The sequence below is a fragment of the Pantherophis guttatus genome, chromosome 1 (assembly GCF_059756535.1).
Source record: "Pantherophis guttatus breed Tessera chromosome 1, ASM5975653v1, whole genome shotgun sequence".
Taxonomy (NCBI): domain Eukaryota; kingdom Metazoa; phylum Chordata; class Lepidosauria; order Squamata; family Colubridae; genus Pantherophis; species Pantherophis guttatus.
Genome location: NC_142063.1, coordinates 188,990,829 through 189,016,107, shown reverse-complemented (window position 1 = coordinate 189,016,107; position 25,279 = coordinate 188,990,829). Strand labels below are relative to the sequence as shown.

General features: G+C 42.5%; 1 protein-coding gene across 1 annotated transcript; it reads left to right on the top strand.

Annotated features, from left to right (window-relative positions):
- The first annotated feature begins 3,104 nt into the window (after positions 1-3,104).
- Positions 3,105-25,279, top strand: LOC132711140 (cytochrome P450 2K1-like). Its single transcript, XM_060689370.2, has 9 exons — positions 3,105-3,353; positions 4,706-4,868; positions 6,010-6,159; positions 11,054-11,214; positions 11,483-11,656; positions 14,410-14,554; positions 18,842-19,026; positions 24,734-24,875; positions 25,067-25,279. The coding sequence occupies exons 1-9, from the start codon at positions 3,171-3,173 to the stop codon at positions 25,249-25,251; spliced, it is 1,488 nt and encodes a 495-aa protein (XP_060545353.2). The 5' UTR covers positions 3,105-3,170; the 3' UTR covers positions 25,252-25,279.

The following is a 25,279-nucleotide window of genomic DNA, read 5'->3' as shown; positions in this document are numbered from 1 at the left end:
CACCGTGAAGCGAAGGTTGGAGACAGGACGATAATTAGCTAAAACAGCCAGGTCCAGGGAAGGCTTCTTGAGGAGGGGCCTCACCACCACCTCTTTCAGGGTGGTGGGAAGACACCCTCACCCAGCGAAGCATTAGTAATCTCCTGAAACCAGCCTCGTGTAACCTCCCGGGAGGCCAGTACCAAACAGGAGGGACACAGGTCCAGTAAACATGTGGTAGTGTTAAGCCTCCCCAAAATCATGTCCATGTCCTCAGGAGTCACAGGGTCAAACTCCTCCAAGATAACAGTCTCAAGACTTGCCTCCGTCATCCTGTCCGAAACTATCCAATCAGAGTCCAGACCGTGCCAAATCTGAGCGATTTTATCATGCAGATACTGCCCAAAATCCTCAGCTCTACCCTGCAAGGGGTCCACGCTCGCTCTCACCTGGAGTAGGGAGCGGGTCACCCTGAACAGGGCGGCTGGGCGGTTCTCTGCAGATGTAATAAGAGTGGAAAAATAGTTAGATTTCACCACTCTTATTGCCACTAGGTAGGTCTTGATATAAGACCTCACCAGTGTCTGGTCTGATTCGGCACGGCTGGTCCTCCAATCGCTCTCTAGGCGTCTTTTCCGGCGCTTCATCTCTCTCAGCTCCTCGGAAAACCAAGGAGCCAATTGAGAACGCAACGGGTCAGAGGCCGGAAAGGCACGATGTGGTCCAAGGCTCCAGTGGCCACCCGATTCCAGGCAGCCGCCAGCTCCTCAGCCGAGCCGTGAGTCAGAGCCTCTGGGAATGGCCCAAGCTCTGTCAGGAACCTCTCAGGGTCCATCAGGCACCTGGGGCGGAACCACCTGGCCGGTTCCATCTCCCTGCGGCGAGGGGGAGCAGTACAAAAGTCCAGCTGAAGGAGCGAATGATCTGTCCATGACAAGGGCTTGATGACTAAGTCCCCTATTGTGAGATCATTCAGCCACTGACCAGAGACAAAACTCAAGTCTAGCGTGTGTCCCACTATGTGGGTAGGGTCATGAACTAACTGGGTCAGGTCCATGGCCGTCATGGAAGCCATGAACTCCCGAGCCGCTTCCGATGTTTCACCGATGGATGGCAGGTTGAAATCCCCCATGACCATAAGCCTGGGGGTATCCACCGCCACCCCGGCTATTACGTCGAGCAGCTCAGGCAGGGCAGCTGCCACGTGGCAGGGAGCCAGGTACGTGGTCAGCAAACCCATCTGCACCCCATCACCCCACTTCACAAAGAGGGACTCACAGCCAGCTATCTGAGGAACAGTGGCCTCCCTTGGACTAAGGCTTTCTTTAATAATCACCGCTACCCCTCCGCCCCTCCCCTGGGCCCTCGGCTGATGAAATGCATGGAAGCCTGGTGGGCACATCTCCACGAGGGGAAACCCCCCCCCTCGTGGCCCAGCCAGGTCTCCGTGATCCCAGCCAGGTCCGCACCCCCCTCTTGAACTAAATCATGAATGAGGGGGGCTTTATTAGTCCGAGACCTGGCATTGCACAACAACAACCGAAGGCCCGGGCCCTGAGACTCTGCACAACCTGGAATACAAGAAGCGCCTTGGGGGCCGGAGCACGCCACCACTCGCAACCAGTGAGTGGGTACTCCCCGTACATGATATCTGCCCCTCCCACTGTTTTGATGGAATGGCCCTTTGTCTCATCCCCCGGCTCCCTATCTAACCCCCCTCCCTCTCTCCTCCCGCCATGACCCTCAGACCCACTCTGCCGCTCTGTGGTTCTACAGACCCCCCCCAGGTCCTTCCCACCCCTTCCTAAAACCCCATAAAAACTTTGTATAAGTATTAATCAAAAATCCCCTCACTCTCCTTTTTGCTGCATGCCACCTCTCGGGGTTCCAAAACCCATCATCAAGGTAGGCCCTCGATAGAGTGGAGGGCCAAGCCTGTGAGAGGGGGGAGTCTCGCAGCCCAAGGAGTTCTGCAGTCGAATACATTTGTTACTGGGAGTAGTTATGCCTTATAACCAGGGGATCAACCATGATGATTTAAGAGTCCAACGGAAAAGTATATATGTCTTAGGTAGTATACATTGGAAAACGCCACTGCCTTCATGGTAGTGGGAGGAGTCCAAGAATAGTCCAGAAACGATGGAAATAATAGCCGAGGCTGACTCCCTCAATACTCATACCTAAGGTAAACTTCTCCTTTCAGTTAGGGAGGACAGATAGAGGAATGCCAATCCATAGGCCCAGAAGTATAAATCGGTTTACAGAGTTAGTGCAGTGGGCATATCAGGAGATAATCCAATGGAGAGTAGATGGAAAAAGATGGTGGTATCCAGCTGAGACTGAAAATGGCCTGAATAGCGTGGGACCATCATACGGGCTAAACCCGGCAGAAAAGCGGGGGGAGCAATACAAAGCATTTAGGGGGGAAACACCCCCATAGTCCTCTTCCGGTCCTCCACATCGCCCCCTAGGTCTTTCCCGGTCACAACGCTCACCCAGTTCAGCCTCCATCAGTTCACTATGGGGCCTCTGGGCGTTAGTGGGCTGGTCACAAACGGCCACACACCTCACAGCCGCCCAGGTCAGTCCAAGACGATCACGCCGGAATTAGTTCCTGCCATCTCCCTCGCAGCCTTTAGGCTGCCGCCGCCGCCTCCACCGCCAGCCAGCAGCCGCCATCACAGCCTCCTCCCTGGCTGACGCCACAACACCTGCCAGCCTCTCCGCCATCCTCCTCGTCTTTCCCAAGCCCCGCCAACACCTCCTGGGCACCCAGGACTCCGACGAGGGGTCCGCCGAGAGCGCTGCGCTGCCGCCGTCTCCACCGCTGCTCAGGCGACTGCCAGCTGATCGCAAAGGCCGCCGCCACAGCCATCCGGGCCGACAACGCCCCCAAACGCCTCCTCTGCAACACCCGACTCCCTCTGGCCAGGAAGCGCTCCGGAGAGCTAAAAGGTCTCAAAAGGTTGGCAACAGCCTCCGCTAGCCTGGTAGGGGCCATAGTTGTTTCGTCTGGCCCTCAAAGACCCCCTGTAGTCCAAATAACACCCCCTCGATGGTAGCGGACTCAGCAGGGAGCCGCCATCTTGAGCATGCGCAGAAGAAGAATCAATAGTTCGAAATACGTGTTTGTATTATTTCAGTTTGCAGATTTCATTCTAATTGTTGCTGAAAACTGCTTCTGAAAGGAAATGGCTTGGATTGGACTTGTTTTATTATTATTACTATTCATTCTTACAGTTTTATTACTTTTTAAAATGGGTAGTTTCCAGAATAACAGCTCCCAAAACCTTCCACCTGGACCCAGGACCATACCCGTTTTGGGAAATCTGCACATAATGGATTGGAAGAGGCCATATAAGACAATGATAAAGGTATTAACTAATGAGTAACAACTATGAATGTTCTTTGCCAAAGTGTATTGATGTTAATATAAAGTTTAGCACTTTATCCAGTTTACTGGAATAAGATTGATATGCTCCCTGTTGGTTCTAAGGAGTCTATGGAAATGTGTAAAATTGAGATTAACTTGCATTTGTTTATATATGCACAAGGATTTTACAAACAAAAATCTTTGTTAACAGGATGTACATTTTTCTGTTTATCTGAAACTTGAATGGTTAAAATTGCCTATGATTGTGTAGAAGAAGGTATATGTATTAATTCATATGTTAACATATTTTAAGAAAATATAAGCAGATATATATTTTAAGATCTATATTATGAGTAACAATTGTCCAAATCTTTTTTATTGTATTTTGTATTTCCTGCTCCAGGATATTTTTCCAAAATACTGAGTGAAAAACATAATTTTGAACCTTACTTACATGTTGATAGACCCAGGTTAAATATGACAATATTCAAAGACTCAAAAGATTGGAAACACCCCCACCCCACCCCCACCCCCCGGTAGGATTCCATTTAATTTATTTTGTGGCTTGGTAAATCATTTTGAAGTTTTTACAGAAGAGTTTGAAATTTTTATACAAAAAAAAAAGAAAGAAAGAAAAGAAAGAAATCTCAGATGTGATTATAAAGCATTTTTAAAATAGCTGCAAGAGGTTTTGCAGTAGATTCCTTTACATTCTGATATTTTAATTTTTTTATAAAAATAAATTAAGTTCCCTGACTCTTCCATGTCAGTTTAGGAAAGTTTACAAAGCACCAAGAGTTTCCTGATTTAGACACAGGTCAGATCTGGGAATAAGTGTTGGCATCTTATTTTCCATGCATTTCATAAAAGTGTTTTGTTTTCTTCAGTTGTTGGTGCTTGTGCATAGCTGAGCAGTCAATTTGTAGTGTTCTGTGTGGTCGATCAAGAATGGTGCTGCAAACTGATGTATATGATAAACATGTCACTTGGTATACGTAATAGATTTTTCTTGGCTTCCTATATATGTAATGGGACAATTTTACTTCCTTCTCGCGCTGTGATGTAGACTGCTATAGATTTAATGTTTCTTTGATGTATAAGAAGGAAAAAAAAGGAATGGTGCTGCCCATGGAGGCATGGAAATGAACATATCAGAAATTATTACTATTGAAAGTTATTTCTGATGTCTTAACTACACTGCAAAATTTAAAAGTATACTTTAAAAGTATAGTAGCATATAACATAAAAGAAAGATAGCCTTGAGTTTCTGAGATATGACTTCTTAAAGAATTCTCTATATGTGAGTCTAATTGTTGATCAGAATTTTCTGTTTTTTCATCTGCTGAATTCCAGTTGTCAAAAGAATATGGTTCCGTTTTCCGTCTTCAATTGGGATGCCAGGAAATGGTAGTTCTGACTGGCTATGAGACGGTCAAAGAGGCTTTGGTGAACCAGGCAGAGGCATTTGCAGAGAGAGCCATTGTCCCCATTTTTGAGGACTTTGCAAAGGGTTTTGGTAAGTTATGTCATTCTGGATCATAGTTGACAATCCTTGCAAAAACCCAATCAGTATTATGTATATGTAGTCCTTATTTAGCAACTGCCTCAGAATGTGAAACAACTGGTGAGGTTTGATCCTTATCCTCCCTCCCTCCCTCCCCCCCCCTCTCTCCCACACACTATTTGCTCAGCAACAATGTCACATAGCAACATTTTGCCAGAACCAATTATGGTTGATAACCAAGGATTCCCTGTGGAACATTTCCCCTGAAGTTTGCATAGATAGTAGTACCCTCAGAGAACTTGGACAGCTTTTGGAAATCTAAACAAGATAGATAAAATCTTTATTTTGCTGCCTTGATTTTTTTTTTTTTTTAATTTGATGTATATGCTGCCCTTCTCCGGAGACTCAGGGCGGCTTACAGTGCGTTAAGCAATAGCCTTCATACTTTTGTATATTTTATACAAAGTCAGCTTATTGCCCCCACAAACTGGGTCCTCAATTTACCTACCTTAGAAAGGATGGAAGGCTGAGTCAGCCTTGAGCCTGGCAAGATTCGAACTTAATTTAATCACTCATTGCCAACAGAGGCAGCTAGAGAACAAAAATATATGGCAATATTGTACTAATAGCATGAATCCAACCCTTGAACATATTTGTTTATATTTGTTTGCAAATTTGGGGTGGAGGAAAGCCCAATATTGTGCACATATTTTTCTTCATATTGCCCCAATTATGGTACCTGAGAATTTGCACAGTCAAGACACTAGTAAGTACTAGAACTGGCTGGTCCAAAATCTAAAGAAGAAAATAGATGCGGGAGTTTTCTCCCAAAGCTCTGTTTGGATCATATACTATTTCTCCTTGCAAGAGACAGGATAGTTTACATGTTGGGTTGCAATCCTTACTCATCATAGGCATCTTATAATTTATATTACTATACTAACTAAACCATCTTTTGTTACCCTTCACACTTAAGCAACCACTTGATCAGAGCACATTTACTGCATTTGCTGTGCTAAATATTTGCTTTCCATACCTTCATTTTTAATACCCTAAATTTATATTAGGTTGCAATTTGCATTTTAATGGTACAATTTTCCTGGTACAAATTGATTTTCAACTTAACCTCTTATCTCTACTTCTCCAATTTCAGGTATTATTTTTGCTCATGGTAAAAACTGGAGAGTGATGCGGCGGTTTTCAATATCTGCATTACGTGATTATGGAATGGGAAAGAATATTGTTGAAGACAAAATTACTGAAGAGTGCAGCATTTTGACCAAAACATTTGAGACTTATGAAGGTGAATTGATATTTCCTCATGCAGATTTACCAGTGTATCTTTCTGTGTATAGAGGACTTAGAAGAATCTTTTTCAGAAAAATATGCCAAGAACTATTCTTTATGGAAAATTGTTATATTAAATTAGCTATTAAAGAGTATAGAATGGTAAATTGTTTTCAATAGGAGCACTATTTCTAGGCATGAAAATGTCTAGTCATACTGCTTACTGCTCTTATCAAAAAAAACTGGTCTTAGCACAGTACAAGATACAAGCACTCCAACCTCAACTTTTTGCTTTTACACATTAATATATAACTAGCTATTTGTATCATGACAAATCTTTATGATCAATAAAACCAAAGTCAAAGTTTCATTTACATATCAAAATGCCTGTACATCCTTTATCTAGTGTTTATTAGTTCTGTTGACAATTTCAGTTTATCTTCATGGTCCGGCACACTCTGTTCTAGATGTTATGACTCCCTCTTCTGAGTCCTGCAATCATGGGTGGAGAGTTATGTACTTAAAAACTCTTATTGGAACAGTTTAAAACTTTGCAAGAAACGCACTCATTTTTAATAACTGCAGAAACAAATTGTAAATAAAAATGAGAATGCTTCATTTCTGATGGGAAGAGCTGGGGCTCTCCCCGTCATTATAGAGAGAGGATCTATGCTCTGAAGCATTAGATCTATTTCTTAAAAATTTTATGTTACTCATTTTATTCATCATGCTGCCAGCAACATAGTCTATCCTTAACTATTCTTCCATTCCACATTGGGACTAGAATGTTGCTGCACCTTTTTGTCTGTGATCAGAAATGTAACTGCTTCTAACTTAAAATAATATGTATAGAATGGAATAGAATAACAGAGTTGGAAGGGACATTGGAGGTCTTCTAGTCCAACCCCCTGTCCAGGCAGGAAACCCTACACCACTTCAGACAAATGGTTTATTTATTTATTTTATTTATTAATTTAATTTGTATACCACCCTTCTCCCAGAAGGGACTCAGGGCGGTGAACAGCCAAAATTAAAAAACATACAAATGCAAAAGTTAAGATAATTAAAAGAATTAAATCATTGGCTACCCAAATTTAAAACCCCAAATCCATAAAATTTAAAATCCCAATTAAAAAACCATTTAGGCTAGGCCGGCTTGATGAAATAAAAACGTCTTCAGGGCTTTACGGAAGGTCCGGAGGTCCGGGATCAATCGTATTCCAGGAGGCAGCTCATTCCACAGGGCGGGTCCCCCCGCAGAGAAGGCTCGCCCCCTGGGGGCCGCCAGCCGACATTGCCTGACCGACGGCACCCCGAGGAGGCCCTCTCTGTGAGAGCGTATTGGCCGGTGGGAGGTTATCGGTAGCAGCAGGCGGTCTCGCAAATACCCTGGCCCTAAGCCATGGAGCGCTTTAAAGATGAGAACCAACACCTTAAAGCGCACCCGGAAGACCACCGGGAGCCAATGCAGCTCGCACAGGAGAGGTGTTACGTGGGAGCGCCACGTCGCTCCCATAATCACCCGCGCGGCCGCATTCTGCACCAGCTGGAGCCTCCGGGTGCTCCTCAGGGGGAGCCCCATGTAGAGAGCGTTACAGTAGTCCAGGCGTGACGTAACCAAGGCATGAGTGACTGTGCACAAGGAGTCCCGATCCAGAAAGGGGCGCAACTGGCGTATCAGGCGAACCTGATAAAAAGCCCCCCTGGCCACGGCCGTCATATGCTCTTCTAAAGACAGCCATGTGTCCAGGAGGACGCCCAAGTTGCGAGCCCCCTCTGTGAGGGGTCAGTGACTCGCCCCCAATAGCCAGCGATGGCACCAGCTGGCTATACCGGGACGCCGGCATCCACAGCCACTCGGTCTTGGAAGGGTTGAGCCGAAGCCTGTTCCTCCCCATCCAGACCCGCACGACCTCCAGACACTGGGACATCACTTCGAGGGCATCATTGGGGTGGTCTGGGGTGGAAATGTACAGCTGAGTGTCATCAGCGTACAGATGGTATCGCACCCCAAAACCACGGATGATCTCACCCAGCGGCTTCACATAAATGTTGAACAGGAGCGGCGAGAGGGCCGACCCTTGCGGCACCCCGCAAGCAAGGCGCCTCGAGGTCAACCTCTGCCCCCCTGCCAACACAGACTGCGACCGGTCAGAGAGATAGGAGGACAACCACCGCAACACGGTGCCTCCCACCCCCAGTCCCTCCAGCCGGCGCAGCATGATACCATGGTCGATGGTATCAAAAGCCGCTGAGAGGTCTAACAGGACCAGAACAGAGGCACAACCCCTGTCCCGAGCCCTCCAGAGATCATCCACCAATGCGACCAATGCCATCTCCGTGCTGTACCCAGGCCTGAAGCCGGACTGGCACGGATCTAGATAGACGGTTTCATCCAGGAACTGTGGGAGCTGTCGCGCAACCACACTCTCCACAACCTTCGCAACAAAGCGAAGGTTGGAGACCGGACGATAGTTTGCCAAAACGGCCGGGTCCAGAGAAGGCTTCTTGAGGAGGGGCCTCACCACCGCGTCTTTCAAGGCGGGAGGCAAGAAACCCTCTCTCAGAGAAGCATTTATGATCCTCTGGAGCCAGCCTCGTGTTACCTCCCGGGTGGCCAGTACCAGCCAGGAGGGGCACGGGTCCAATAAACATGTGGTTGCGTTTAATCTCCCCAGGATCCTGTCCACGTCCTCAGGAGTCACAGGGTCGAACTCATCCCAGGTAACATTCTCAAGACCAGCCTCAGTCACCCCGCCGGGATCTATCCAGTCAGAGTCCAAGCCTTCCTGAATCTGAGCGATTTTATCGTGCATATACTGTGCAAAATCCTCAGCCTGCCCTTGCAAGGGGTCTTCCCGCGCTCCCTGATATAGGAGGGAGCGGGTCACCCTAAACAAGGCAGCTGGGCGGTTATCTGCCGATGCAATAAGAGCGGAAAAGTGGTTACGCTTTGCCGCTTTTATCGCCACTAGATAGGTCTTAATATGAGACCTAACTAGTGTTCGGTCGGATTCGGAGCGACTAGCCCTCCAACCACTCTCTAGGCGTCTTTTCCGGCGCTTCATCCCCCTCAGCTCCTCCGAAAACCAAGGGGCCGGGCAGGTTCGGCGTCGGGTCAGAGGCCGCAAAGGCACGACTCGGTCCAGAGCACCGGCAGCTGTCCTATCCCAGGCAGCCACCAGATCTTCAGCCGAGTCGTGAGCCAGAGTTTCAGGAACTGGCCCAAGCTCCCTCTGGAACCTATCAGGATCCATCAGGCGCCTGGGGCGGAACCACCTGGTCGGTTCCGCCTCCCTGCAGTGGGGTGCAGCGGTCGAAAGGTCCAGTCTCAGGAGAGAATGGTCCGACCATGCAGGGGTTCAGTAACTATATCCCCTATATCCAGACCACTCCACCACTGACCAGAGATAAAAACCAAGTCCAGAGTGTGTCCTCCCACGTGAGTGGGGCCATGAATTAATTGTGTCAGGTCCATGGCTGTCATGGAAGCCATAAACTCCCGAGCCATCCCAGACGCCCCACCGGTAGATGGCAGGTTGAAATCCCCCATGACCAAAAGTCTGGGGGTATCAACCGCCACCCCGGCAATAACGTTGAGAAGCTCGGGCAGGGCCGCTGTCACGTGGCAGGGAGCCAGGTACGCGATCAGCAGGCCCACCTGCATCCCATGGCCCCACTTCACCAGGAGAGACTCACATCCGGCTGTCTGAGGTACAGTGGCCTCCCTCGGATCAAGACCTTCCTTTATAACGACCGCCACCCCCCCACCCCTGCCCTGGGCCCTTGGCTGATGGAATGTGCGGAAACCTGGTGGGCACATCTCTACGAGGGGGACCCCCCCCTCTTGGCCCAACCAGGTCTCTGTAATACCTGCCATGTCTGCACCCCCCTCCTGTATTAGCTCACAAATGAGGGGGGCCTTATTAACCACGCACCTGGCGTTGCACAACATCAGTCTAAGGCCTGGGCTCTGAGACTCTGGACAGCCGGGGAAACGAGAAGAGTCATGGGGGCCGAGGCATGCCACCGCTTGGAGATAGCGGGTGCGTGCCCCCACCACCTGATGTGGCCCCCTACTCCCGCCATATCTGCCCCTCCCAAACACGGTCCTGATAGAACTGCCCTCCACCCTATCCACACTGAGCTCCTCCACACCCCGCTCCCCGCCTTCCGTTCCATGCCCCTGTAACGGGCCTGGGGTTATCCAATATCTTCTTAAAAATTTCTAGTGTTGGAGCACTCACAACTTCTTGAGGCAAGTTGTTCCACTTGTTAATTGTTCTGTCAGGAAATTTCTCCTTAGTTCTAAATTGCTTCTCTCTTTGATTAGTTTCCACCCATTGCTTCTTGTTCTACTCTCAGGTGCTTTGGAGAATAGTTTGACTCCCTCTTCTTTGTGGCAACTCCTGAGATATTGGAACACTGCTATCATGTCTCCCCTAGTCCTTCTTTTCATTGAACTAGACATACCCAGTTCCTGCAACCGTTCTTCATATGTTTTAGCCTCCAGTCCCCTAATCATCTTTGTTGCTCTTCTCTGCACTCTTTCTAGAGTCTCAACATCTTTTTTACATCGTGGCGACCAAAACTGGATGCAATATTCTAAATGTGGCCTTACCAAGGCATTATAAAGTGGTATTAATACTTCATGTGATCTTGATATCTCTAGTATAACATTAATGTGTAACACCCTCTGGCTCAAAAGGATAGGTTACAGAGTTATTCTCTGTGTTACTTCAGTAAATTTTAGCTCATAAACCTGCGTCTCCTGCTATCTTCTATATTTATGCAGAATATAAACTAGTTTCTATGTAAATGCTTTGTATAAGTAATCTAAAGGTGAAAAAGAACAGGTTTAATTCTGGGATTCTTTCACAATTCTGTTTTATTTTATTGCGCATGACTAGGAAAGCCATTTGACCCAGCAACAATTTTGAAAGCTGCAGCTGCCAATATCATAGTTTCTTTTTTACTTGGCAAGAGATTTGAATATGAAGATGCTACACTTTTAAGACTACTGGAGTTAGTTGAAGAAAATGTACACCTTGCAGGAACCCCTGCTGTGTTGGTAATGTAAATTTTCATATGAAATAAACTTCATCCCTAGAGTTTATAAAAGATTAATTCGTTAGATTTGGAACTTAATTGATTAGAAATCTATGGTTAACCATAGCTCCATGAATTTTATTGTTATTGTTGATGATGATGATGATTTTATGGACTATGGAACAAACTTTATTTGGATAAGGATGTTTTGAGATGTCTACCAGAGAATATATTCATCATATTCAGCTCTGTTAATATGCTACCTCTCTTATTATTCTATACCGTTTCAGCTGTATAATATGTTTCCCAAGCTGGGATTCCTTTTGGGTGCTCGTAAGACAATAATGAATAACCGAAAGGAGTTGCATGATTTCATACAGGCCACCTTCCTTGAAAATCTCAAAGATCTGGATGAAAATAACCAGAGGAGTTTTATTGATGCATTTCTTGTTCGGCAGAAAGAGGTAATAAGGCATTTTAAATTATGCTTGCTTGCTATCGGCTGCCAAAATAATGGTGAAGGGCTGTATAGCAGGGGTGAAATCCAGCAAGTTCTGACAGGTTCTGGAGAACCGATAGCAGAAATTTTGAGTAGTCCGGAGAACTGGTAAATACCACCTCTGGCTGGCCCCAGAGTGGTGTGGGAATGGAGATTTTACAATATCCTTTCCCTTGAGTGGGATGGGAATGGAGATTTTGCAGCATCCTTCCCCTGCCATGCCCACCAAGCCACACTCACAGAACCAGTAGGGAAAAATTTTAGATTTCACCCCTGCTGTATAGGTATTTGGGTGGGGGGAAAGTGAGCTGGTGGAGATGTCTTGTGATGTGACCGAATAGGGAGGAAAAGGGAGAAATACTCTCATCATCTTCTGCGCAACTGAATGGACTTGTTGATAGTCAATCAAGGTCAACTGTTCTGGCATACCAGATGGATGGGGCCATCTGAAGATGCACCTCATATGACACCTTGGGTAGCTCAGGATTGGACATTCAGCCGGGGTCCTTAGGGGGAGGGATTTGGGAATACTTTCAATATATAACTTTCGCACCTTTTGCCTCAGATCTTACTTCCTTTTCGTTGCTATCAGTTCATGCTCAGTAAAAGTACCTTTCTCTACAAACATGGAGTTGGGGTTTTTCTTTCTTGAGTTTTGAACGGAGACAAATCTGACAGCAACACTGTTTTTTGTAGCAGTTGAGTGAAGCAGTCATATGGGGGTCTTGCTTAACAACCACTTTTTTCAATGTCCAATTGTGGTCATAAGTCAAGATTACCTGTAGTACCACTTCTATTGTCTCTCATGGAGGGATAATTCTAGTAGGGATATTATTTCTTTCACGTTTTACAAAAATTCTGGCTGGTGCCAGAATAATTGCAGCTGGTGAAAATTTTTGCTTTAGAAATGTCAGGGAAAACAATTTCCTGGAATGAAAGCAAATAGTGAATATGTGAGTGGCCAACAGATTCACTGTTTGTGTGATGTCTTTATTCCTTGCATAACTATTAAAGCTTCTGGAATTTTTCCCTGTAAAAAGCAACACTGGTTTTTTATAGCAGTTGAATGAAGCAATCACGTGGGGATCTCGCTTAACAACCACTTTTTTCAATGTCCAATTGTGGTCATAAGTTGAACATTACCTGTAGTACCACTTCTATTGTCTCTCATGGAGGGATAATTCTAGTAGGGAGATCGTCAGGTGGCCCTTGGGAAGCAACCCTTTTATCTTTATTTATAAATATTGGGATATTAATTATTGTGATATGGGTTGGGATATGTGGTGAATGCTCTTCCTATTGGTCCAGAAACTGATCAGTGCAGGAGAAGAGGAAAGCCATTCTCCCTTTTTAGACATTGCAGTCTATGAATGAAATCCATGGAAACGTGAAGGTGAGCTCTGAAACCGGAAGTCTTTCTTCTTCATGTGAGTTAAAATTAAATCACTCCTCATGAAAGAAAGCGTTGAGCTGGCATGTATTGAGAAGAACTGGCAGAGAGAGGTGGGGGATGTTAATCACAATTTTTCTCCGAACACATTCCTGGTTCTTCCATTGTCACCATTCACTGGAACATAACGTGCAACAGCCACTCGGCATATGCACTTCCCTAGACAGCCACAACAAAAGGATGACCTGAGTTCATGTTTTCTGATATACATTTCTGCCCTTTCTGTGGTAATTAATCCTAATTTTAATTTCCCTGCATACATTGATACAGGTAAATGCCAATCTACAAGATCAAGCTGTCTTCATTTAGATCAATTTTCTCCTTCCGTTTAAATTTCACAACAGGAAACATTTTCATTTTTCTTCATTTCAATTCATTCAATAACTCATGGTCTTTACCAAATGTTCCTCATTATCACAGTCCTCTATTGCTTTGGCCATCAACATATAGGTCCATGAACCTATATGGTCTTTCGTCAATCAAGACCTTCACATATTGTTTTTTGGTAGGATACTGTGCACAGCCCAGTTGTGAACCAGTAGTAAAGGTAAACAGAACCCACCCCTGATATGTAGGTGGCTGGAGCAGCACAGCACAAGCACAGCATGGCTTGGAGTGGTTGCTGCAGACAGGAATGAGTGAGGACATGTATGAAATTGTGGGGAAGGCATAGCAAGGCTTGGGAAGATGTTCGGGAGTGCATGGGGGGGGACGACAAGGGTGCACGAGAGGCAGAGTTGAGAGGTGGGAAGGGATGTGGTATTTCAAAGAGGGGCTGGTGCATAGGTGGAGAGACTTACACCAGAAAGTCCCTACTGGCTCCCCAATGGTTTTTTTGGAAGAAAACAACAAGGAAGGTCACAAATGGCAAGTATGTGATCAGAGATCACTGAACCATAGTAAGTGCAAGAGAATTGTCAAGCACCCAGCTCATGATCACAAAATTGTGGGGGTGCTGGGATTGTTGGTACTCCAAGAATGATCACAATAGCCATTTGTTCAACGTCATCATAATTTAAAATGCTCCCTGAATGGTCATAATTTAAGGACTACTTTTAAGAAGTATATATGTGAGAATGGTTTTTTTAAAATATTGCTTTAATAAAGCTTTATATAAGCAGAAATCTAGAGTCTAGATTTCTCTTAAAATCTCTTTACATTGGGTAAATGATGTCACAAAATTTAAAGACCACTATTACATCTGTTCATGTATTTAGATTGCAGGAATACACTGAATTTCCTTGATATTTTTTCTTTATACTCTTCAGGAGAATAAGAAATCAACAGATAGTTATTTCCATAATGATAACCTTAAAGCTCTTGTGGATAACCTATTTGGTGCTGGCATGGATACAACCGCAAACACTTTGTGCTGGGGCATACTCCTAATGATGAAGTATCCAGAGATTCAAAGTAAGCAGTTTTTATTTGACTGGATTTCAATAAAAATATATAATTACTTGCCAAATAACAAGGTGTGGGAGAATAAGAAGCAAGACAGTGCCTCGGGGTGACTGACTAAACAACAAATGGCCAACAACTAGGGTATCTTATATCCCCAGCCTTTCCCTCCTGTCCTGGAATATAGCGGGCTGGAAAGGCATTGCAAACCGGATGGATTTTATAAAATTGATTTCAACACATCATCTTATCCTCCTTCAAGAAACCTGGCTGACTACTAATGATCCACAGATCAGCTTACCGGGTTTTGCCTCATGGCATAAACCAGCAGGCAAAGTCAATTTAAGAGGGAGGGCAATTGGGGGCTTAACCACATTGGTCAAAAGGGATACGGGATGGAAGGGTGAAGAAATTTCTTTAGATCCTCAATTCCAATATATTCTGCCTATTAGATGTACGTACAGGGGGATGGACTTAATCTTGATCAATGTATATATCGCTCCTTTTTCATTCCACCTTCTAGGAAGGGATTTGTGGGATGAATTAGACTCAGTATTAGCTACCTTAAAGGGACGCTTTCCCCAAGCAAAAATTATATTAGTTGGAGATACTAATGCAAGACTAGGTCCCTCAATGAAGAGCTATGCTAACCGAGGCCTGGTACCAATGGATACTTTTATAATGAGTTCACTTGGTCCTCAATGGACAAGAGGACCAATAAATATGCCCAGAGGTTAATTTCCCTCCTGTTTATGAATGATATGCAAGTACTGAGCGGCTCGAGCGATGGGTATATATATCCCTATACTTTCTCATCCAACAAAACCTCAACCTCTATCGATTATATCTGCACTTCCTCTAGTTTAGTACACCATTTTTCAGAAGTAAGAGCTATATTTAAAGAGGAAAGTGACCACTTTCCCATCATGGCTCTGGTTTCACTCTCTTCAGAAGTTAGGCCTCATTCAAGAGAGGAAATTGACACCTTAGCAAACGCCCGGGTTTATAACTATAAAAGGTTATATTGGCACAGACTTGATGTCAAATCTGTTACCACTTATTTGGGCTCAGACGAAGCCAGACACCTAGCAAGGGAAATCTCCCAATCTAAGCCCGGAGACAACACCCCAATGCCAGCTTATACAGAGCTAACTTCTACTCTTAGGAACTTAATGATCCAGAATGATAGAAAAGTAGATGGGATCTCTAGAAAGTGGTTTGATGATGATTGTCATAACTTGAGGTCAAATCTAAGAGCCGCAGTTAAGAAATCCAGACAGGATGGTGATTATTCAAATATGGTTCAACTCAGGAGAGCATACAAATCCCTCCTGAAAAACAAGAAAAGTAGCTATAACACCAGGATGTGGAAAGAGGTAGAAATGGCAGCGAAATCCCAATTCCCTACGATCTTTTGGCATAAGATAGCCGGTATATTAAAACAACGTTCCCCTTTTATGGACACTGATATATCAACAGTAAAATGGGAGAAGCACTATCTTGCTTTATTTGATGGTAACAATACAACAAATGTCTTGCAATTGGATATCCTCCAGCAAGAATTAAGGAAATGTCCGGAATGGACACCAGTTACCCCTACCGAAGTTAAGCATATAATTCAATCCTTAAAGGCCGGGAAGGCCCCTGGAGAGGACTTGTTGCCTCCTGAACTCTTTAGGTCCAACATTGACTTTTGGGTACCGGTGCTGGTAGCACTGTTTACTTATATCGATAAAGTAGGGATAATCCCTGAAGGGTGGAGGTTAGCTATAGTTTTTCCAATTTTTAAGAAAGGTGACAAAGCCGCCCCATCCAACTACCGCCCCATCAGTCTTCTTAATATAATTTCAAAAATGTATACAAAACATCTCCTAAATAAAATAGAGGACTGGTGCTTGGATAAGGAAATTCTGGCAAATGAGCAGGCAGGTTTTAGATCAGGTAGGTCTACCATAGACAATTGTTTTGTCCTTTCCCACTTAATTAATAAATACAAGACCCAGGGGAAAAAGCTGTATACCGCCTTTATTGATCTTACTGCTGCTTTTGATTCTATAGATAGGAACCATTTGTGGAGGAAATTACAAGTTATGGGGATGGACCCCAGACTTATTTTGTTGATCAGGATTCTCTATACTAATACGGCAATTAGAGTCAGATATGCAGCAAATGGGGCCTCAACAAACAGCATACCGACAACTAGAGGAGTGAGGCAGGGCTGCCTGCTGGGCCCTACTCTTTTTAACCTTTATATAAATGATATCCCAGCGCAGCTGGATGATCTTATGACGCACAGCCCCCAAATAGGCTGTAGATTTATTAACGTATTAATGTATGCCGATGACTTAGTGTTCTTTTCTAGAACCCAAATAGGAATGAGGAGACTTCTTGACAAGCTCACACATTACTGTACTGCAAACCACTTGACTATAAATGTAGCTAAATCAAAAGTTTTAGTCTTTGGCAACAAGAATAAAAAGCACAATTGGCAGATTAACGACACAAAAATTGAACAAGTTACCCAATATACTTATCTTGGAATTGTTTTTTCCAGTGCAGGAGGTTGGACTCCGCACCATCAATACCTTTCTCAAAAGGTTAGAGCAGGAGCAAGCCTTGTATCTAAATTAAGTAAACGAATCCAACCAACCTCCATTTTACCTCTTCGTAAAGTCTTTCAGGCTAAACTTGTTCCGATCATGCTCTATGGTGCTGAAATTTGGGGTCTTACAGAGGCCCCCATATTAGAGAGAACTCAAAATAATCTGTTAAAGAGGATGCTTGGGGTAAACAATTCCACTTCAGCTGCAGCCGTCAGAGCTGAATTGGGACATTTCTCACTATACACCTATACAATCACTAGGGCGGTAGCCTACTGGCTAAAAATGACCCAGATGGATGCCAGCAGACTTCCTAAAATATGTCTAGAGGAACAGCAGATTTCAAATCCTCAAAGGTATTCCTGGCTAACCCGGCTGTCAGAAATATTGAACCGATATGGCGTAGGGTTCCCGTTGTGTGACACACTGAACCAAGTTAAACAACGGATTAAAGATATACATGGGCAAATGGATATGGCAACCCTTTCAACTAATCATTCCCTTAAACTGCTGACAGCAATTAAAACAACTTTCACCCTGGAAAAGTATTTATATTTAGAAATGCCATCAGTGGAGAGACAGTTATTTGTTAAGTTTAGATTCGAACTTCTAGATACCAACGTTAGATTCGGCCATTATCGGAAAATCCCGTATGACAAAAGAATATGCATATGTGGGGTAAACGTTGTGGAGGACACGGCGCATATAATATTCGAATGTAGTCTCTATCAGGAAGTTAGAAATCAATATCTGTCCCCAATTATAAATAAATTTCCCCACTGGAATATAAGCCAAAAATTAGCATTTCTGTTGAGGGCTGACTCTCCTCCCCTGGTAAGAGCGATCACTCGATACCTTAAAAGGTTGACGGCAATACGAGCCAGTTATATCAAAGAAAATTTTATCGATTGTAAGAAAGATGAGCTCAGTTAGAGAGGAGCTATCCTATTTGGGTTATCTAGTCAACTTAGCTATTGAAATTTGATATGGTAAAATTTTAATCTCATCTATCATATATTTTTAGATTGCTATTTTTGTAACTGTTTTATCTTTTTCCCTTTTTCTCTTCTGTTCTGTTTGAAAAGGCCTTCGGGCTATTCAATAAACTAAACTAAAAAAAAAATAAATAATAAGAAGCAAGAATGAGTTGCCCCATCTATTTATATTTATATTTATATTAATGTGATGTGAGAGTGAATATAAGATGTCATCATAAGAAGGACTCACACATGTACCTTTAGAGATTTTGGAAAGGTGCACCAGCTACAGAATGTGTGTTATGCACCTATTATAATTATAAGCAATAATTCCCATTACTATAATTATAAGCAATAATTCCCATTACTGCTAAATAGAAGCTAAGACAGAAGAAAGCTTTTTGCTAAGAATGATATATTCCAAGCACAATCCTCCCATAATTGATTTCTTTTACTTCACTAAGTATTTCATAGTTTCTATTTCTATTTAAAATATAAATAATCAGTCATTGTTCTGCATGGAGATAATCATAGAATAAAACATATAGTGAATAAAAGGAAAAAAATACAGAAAGAAAATTACAAACATAGATCACAAAATACAATATTATCTTCAGAACTATATTCTAAATGTACTTTGCAATTTTTGCATAAACTCCTATTTAAAACAAAATTCAACTTATGGAATCATCTTGATGCATAATGTGATTCTATTCTTCCAGGGAAGGTCCAAGAAGAAATTGCAAAAGAGATTGGAGTTCGTCAGCCAAGGGCAGAAAACCGAGTCAAAATGCCTTACACCAATGCAGTAATTCATGAAATTCAAAGATTTGCTGATATTGTTCCAACCAATTTGCCTCATGCAACCACCAAGGATATAACTTTCAAAGGTTTCTTCATTCCCAAGGTAGTTTTTGTGAAATGATCCAATTGTTAATGTTCCAATCATTCTTTGTACAGTATAAACAATTTCTGAACATACAATAATTGAACTCACAATTTGGGAGTTGATGGAATTCCTGCAGTGTTGCTAAGACCACTGCCAACAAAAGCACTGACAGCACTTGGACAAAGTGTATGGAAGTCTGGTCAGTGACCAAAAGAATAGAAAAGGTCATTATTTATCCAAATGTCAAAGAAAGGAGATATGAAAAATTGCTCCAACTACTGAATCATTGCCTTGATATCATACTTGACTAAAATTGTCTTTTTTTTATTGAAAAGTTTTAAAATATTTTTACAAACAAATTTTCCCCCCCTTCCTCCGCCCACCCATTCCCTTCTCCCCCCCCCCCGACTTCCCAGAGCAAAATACAGGGTATAGCATTTAACAAACATAAACAAACATAAACAAACTAACTATGAGCTCTTCACTCCCCCTTATACTTTAACTCCCCCATACATATCAAAATATAAGAATATAAGAATTCACCTTAATAGTTCATTCATAAGCTATTTGCAACTTTTTAGTCCTATATTGGTTTTGAATATAATCAATCCATCTTCTCCATTCCAATATGTATCTTTCATTCGAACAATCCTTCAAATATGCAGAGATTTTAACCATCTCCGCCAAATTAGCTACTTTTAATGTCCATTCTTCAATAGTAGGTAAGTCTTCCTTCTTCCAATACTGCGCCACCAAAAGTCTGGCTGCAGTTATTAAGTTCAGAATCAAATTAGTCTCTATAACCGTACAGTCTGTACTAATAAAAACAACTGTGGAGTAAATTTTATCTTCTTTTTAAGAATATTTTGTATAATCCACCATATCTTAATCCAAAATGCCTTAATTTTTTTTACATGTCCCCCATATATGATAATACGTTGCATCAGCACATTTACATCTCCAACATGTAGGTTGTAAGCTTGGATACATACAAGCTAACTTTTTGGGATCTAAATGCCATCTATAAAACATTTTGTAAAAATTTTCTCTCAAGTTTTGGGCTTGGGTAAACTTTACATTTCTGGCCCATATTTTTTCCCATGTTTCCATCATTATTGGTTCCTCAATGTTTTGTGCCCATTTTATCATACAGTCCTTCACTAACTCAGTTTCTGAATCTATTTCTGTCAATGCATTATACAACCTTTTGATATGCATTGGACTTTGATCCCTAATTTGTTTTATCAAATTTTCCTCATTTTGCAAGATACCAATTTTCTGATCTTCTTTCCATCTAATGTACAACTGTCCGTGAAACCAAGTTTGAATTATCCTTTCTTCCCTTAATACCTCTAAAGATTTTAACTGCAATGTATGTCTTTCTATAATAAGAAGCTCTTTGTAAGTAATCATATCTTGTTTCTGTTCTACACTTATATTCTCTATCGTATGTCTAGGTATTGCCTATATAGGTAATTTATTATTTAATTTATATTGATACTTTTTCCATACATGTAGTAATGCATTCCTTAATATATGACTTTTAAAATTCTTGTCCACCTTTTTATCGTATAGTAAATATGCATGCCACCCATATAACAAATCATATCCCTCAATATTCAATATTCTCTCTTCTGTTGAGTTAATCCAATCACTAATTGCTGAAAGGGTAGCTGCCTCATAATACAATCTTAAATTAGGCATTTTGAGACCTCCTCTTTCACGTATATTTTGCATTATTTTTTGTTTTATTCTCGGTCTCTTTCCTGCCCACACAAAATTAGTAATACCCTTCTGCCATTCATTCAAATTTCCATCTTTTTTCAATATTGGTATCATTTGAAAAAGGAATAAGAACTTTGGCAAAATATTCATTTTCACTGCAGCTATCCTTCCCAGCAATGATAGTTGCAATTTTTTCCAGTTTTCCATCTCTTTCTGTATTTTTTGCCACAACAATTCATAATTATACTTATATAATTTTGCATTTGATGTCATAATATAAACCCCTAAATATTTAACCTTCTTTACTGTTTCAAATCCCGTTATTCTTTCTATTTCTTCTTTTTGACTTGTAACCATATTTTTAGTTATTATCTTTGTTTTCCCTGCATTTATTTAAAATCCAAATATTTGTCCATATTGATTAATTATATCCATTAGACCTATAACCGATTGTGCTGGTTGGATCAAAGTCACAACCAAGTCATCTGCGAATGCTCGTAATCTGTAATCATCATGCCTAATTTTAATTCCCCTTATTTTATCTGAGCCACATATTTTATTCAACAAAAGTTCCAAAGTCAAAATAAATAGTAATGGAGATAAGGAACATCCTTGTCTTGTTCCTTTTTCTATATTAAAAGTTTCCGTTAAACTACCATTGATTATTACTTGTGCTGTTTGTTACTAATATATTGCCTTAATAGATTGTATAAAGTACTCTCCAAACTGCATCTTTTCAATTATTTTCAGTAAAAAATTCCAGTTCAATCGATCAAACGCCTTCTCCGCATCTAAGAATATAAGCACCGCAGGGACCTGGTTGTTCTTTCCCAAATACTCCCAAATATTAACTATTTGCCTTACATTACCTTTCATATATCGCTTATAAATAAAACCAGTTTGATCATTATGAATCATTTGTTGCATAAGTGGCATCAGCCTATTTGCTAATATTTTAGTAAAAATCTTATAATCTGTAAAAGTGATAAGTCATAAATGATAAGTCAAAAGTTGACTATAATTGTCTTGAAGATAATCCAGCAATGTTTGAATTCAACCACCAAAAGAAAATTGCTTGATGTACAATCAGGATTTCAGAAAAGTAGAGGAATGTGTGATCATATTGCCAATTTTTGTTGGATGATGGAAAAAGCAAAGGAATGTCATTGACTACACAAAAGTCTTTGACTGTGTTAGCCATGACAACCTCTGGAACTGCCTCATAGAACTGGTAATATCACCACATCACAAGCAGCTCAATCAGTCATTTTACTTTGATCAGGGAGCCACTGTAAGAATGGAATATGGTGACACAAAATGGTTCAGAATTGGGAAAAGGCACTCAGCAAGTTTGCATCCTGTTACCTATACTATTCAACATGTACACAGAAATAGTTATGAGAAATGCCCATTTGGAGGAATCTACCATTGGGGTTAAAATTGGTGGTAGGAATATTAACAACCTCCAATATGCTGATGATGCAACATTGCTTGCGGAAAGCAAGGAGAATCTGGCGTGGTTAATACTAAGAGTCAAAGATGAAAGTGAAAAATTTGGACTACATCTTAACATCAAGTAAAGATAAAGACAACTGCAGAAAACACATAGGTCAGAGTGCAGATCGACAATGAGGCCATAGTAACAGTAAAGGAATTCATCTTCCTAGGCTCCAAAATTGATATGCCCTAAGATCAGAAGGCATATAGCACTTGGAAGAACTGCTATATCTGGCATGAATAACATCTAAAAGAGTAAAAACATCAGCCTCACAACCAAATGCAGATTACTGTATTTTTCAGACTATAAGACACACTTGACTATAAGGTGCAGCTAAATTTAGAAGAGGAGAATAACAAAAAAAAGTTTTTGGCCTCCCTTTTTTTCAGGCCTTTTTTTTGGCCTTTTTCCAGCCTTTTTTCAACCCGTTTTTGAGGATTCTTTCAGCCTGTTTTTGAAGCTTTTTTTAGTCTATTTTCAAGGCTTTTTTCAGCCCATTTTCAAGGGGGGTTTTTTGGCCCATTTTTTCAGAAAAAATGAGCCGAAAAAAGCCTCGAAAATAAGCCTCCAAATCACGATCCAAAAGAGCCATGACATGGTGTGAGTGTATGGAGAGTGGTGATTCATAGAGTGGCCGAAGGTCAGGCACGACTGAATAACTGACGACAATGATAACATTTGCAATACTACCTTTAAAATTTCATTATAATAATTTGTTTTTTTTAATATAATTTTATTGAATTTACAAAACTAATAAAAAACAGAATAATGAAAAAAGAAAAGTTCAAAAAAGGAAAACAAGAGAAAGAAGAATTAAAGAACCAATGCACACTATTTCTATAGTCAAAACAGATCTAGTTATCATATCTGTGCAAATATTTTCGGCACCAAGTGACGAAGCGTGCCCCAGAAACCAGAAAAGGAGATGATCTTCTGATTTCCAGCGCACATGCCGACCACCTTTTCTTCCGGTTTCTGGTGCGCACACATGCACGAGGATCAGCTGTCCAGTGCACATGCATCAGCTCCACTTGGCCTTTCGGGAGTCCTCTGACCTCCCTGCCTGCCCCCTTGCCCACCCCCCTGGTCCCTGTCGAGGTGGCAGGACATCCCCACCGATGTTCCACAGCCCCAGACAGGGAGAGGAATGTCATCTCCCTCCACTGGAAAGCCGGAGCCCCTTCCCGGCCTTGGAAATAAGACGCATCAGCGTTCCCGGGGCTCAGGTTGGGAGGCCAGGATGAAGCATCCCTCCCAGCCCGCCACCAGGAATAAGTCAACGCAGTCCCCCCACCTTTCCCAGTCACTTCCTGGCCAGCACGCCTCTTAACTCTCAGTGTTGTCTCCATGCTGTGCTCTCCTCCGGCCCTCCTGGGGCAGCGCCAGTGGTGGGATTCAGCCAGTTCGCACTACTTTGGGAGAACCAGTTGTTAACTTTCTGAATAGTTTGGCAAACTGGTTGTTAGAAGAAATTATTAGGGCAGAGAACCAGTTGTTAAATTACTTGAATCCCACCACTGGGCAGCATGGCTCCTTCTCCTTCTCCTTTTCCAGCATGAGAACTGCCATGACACCCTCACAGGGGCAGGAGCAGCGTGTGGGACAGCCGACTGCCCAGCCAGTAAACCCTGTCCCCCTGCCCCATATGCCTGAATTGGCCAGGCGCTTTGGACAGTGGACACGTGGCAATGCCGTGGGCTGGAGGGATAGGGCTGCGCAAGAAGCCCATTTGGGTGGGGAGGGAGGGAAGCCCCAGCCTGCCTGGCCTGGCTGGCAGCTCTGCTCCCCTTGCCCTTGCTCCCTTTGTGGGTTCCAGCATGGGCAGGAGCACTGGCCACCTGGTGTTCACACGTGCATGAATGCCGGAAACCGGAAGATCATCTGCCCAGTGCATTCATGCGCACCAGGCAGCTGCTCTGGATCGGTTTCTGGTACTCCCGCGCATGTGAAGACCATCTGGCCAGAGCGCTGGATCCCAGAAGAGCAATGGGCGATGGCTCCATGTGCCCAGAGAAATGGCTCTATGTGCCGCTTCCGGCATACGTGCCATAGGTTCTCCATCACAGGTATAGAACATCTAATGAAGAAACTGAAGCATTTGCGCATATTAGCTGGTTTTAAAATTAATCAACAAAAGAGAAAAATGTTCACGATAAAAGAATTGAAAAAAGGATGAAAAAATAGAGAAGATGATTAAATATCTAGGGGTCACACTGACCAATATAAATTGCATATTGTTTTAGAAAAACTATGTTAAAATATAGAATGATGTTACAAAAGAGTTAGTGGGGTGGGACAAATTATTGTCTTTATTAGATAGACTTTTAAGTCTATCATCTATTAAAATGAATGTCTTATTCAGGATGTTATTTTTATTTCAGACTAGACTGATATTGTTGATTGATTTGCATTTTAAGCAATGACATAAAATTTCATTATAATAATTTCTACAACAATGTGTTAAATGGAAACTGCTCTTCTTTATATAATTTCATTTTTTAGGGTATGCAAATTGTTCCTTTGCTATCATCAGTGCTCCATGATGAATCCCAGTGGGAGAAACCTCATGAATTCTACCCTGAGCATTTTCTTGACTCTGAAGGAAAATTTGTGAAGAGGGATGCATTCATGCCTTTCTCTGCAGGTAACATCACTCTGTATATGTGAAAAGTTATCCTGGAAAGAGTTTCAGTGCAATAGGATACTTAGGAAGATTCATTATTTCCTTTAAGATTATAATTATTCCTTTGAGGCAATGTGACTATGGAAAGCCATGTAAAATAGTTTAAGAAGCCAAAAAAACTCATCTTTTTTGCCATCTATGTTTTCTTCCAGGTCAGAGAGTATGTGCTGGGGAGACCCTTGCCAAAATGGGGCTCTTCCTTTTCTTTACCAACCTCCTCCAGAGATTTACCTTCCAGCCACCTTCAGGAACATCTAAAGATGATCTGGACCTGACTCCTGCTCTTGGACTTACCACCCCTCCCATGCCTTACAAGACCTGTGCTGTGTTATCTTGATCTGACAGGGAAAAAACTCATAATAAGC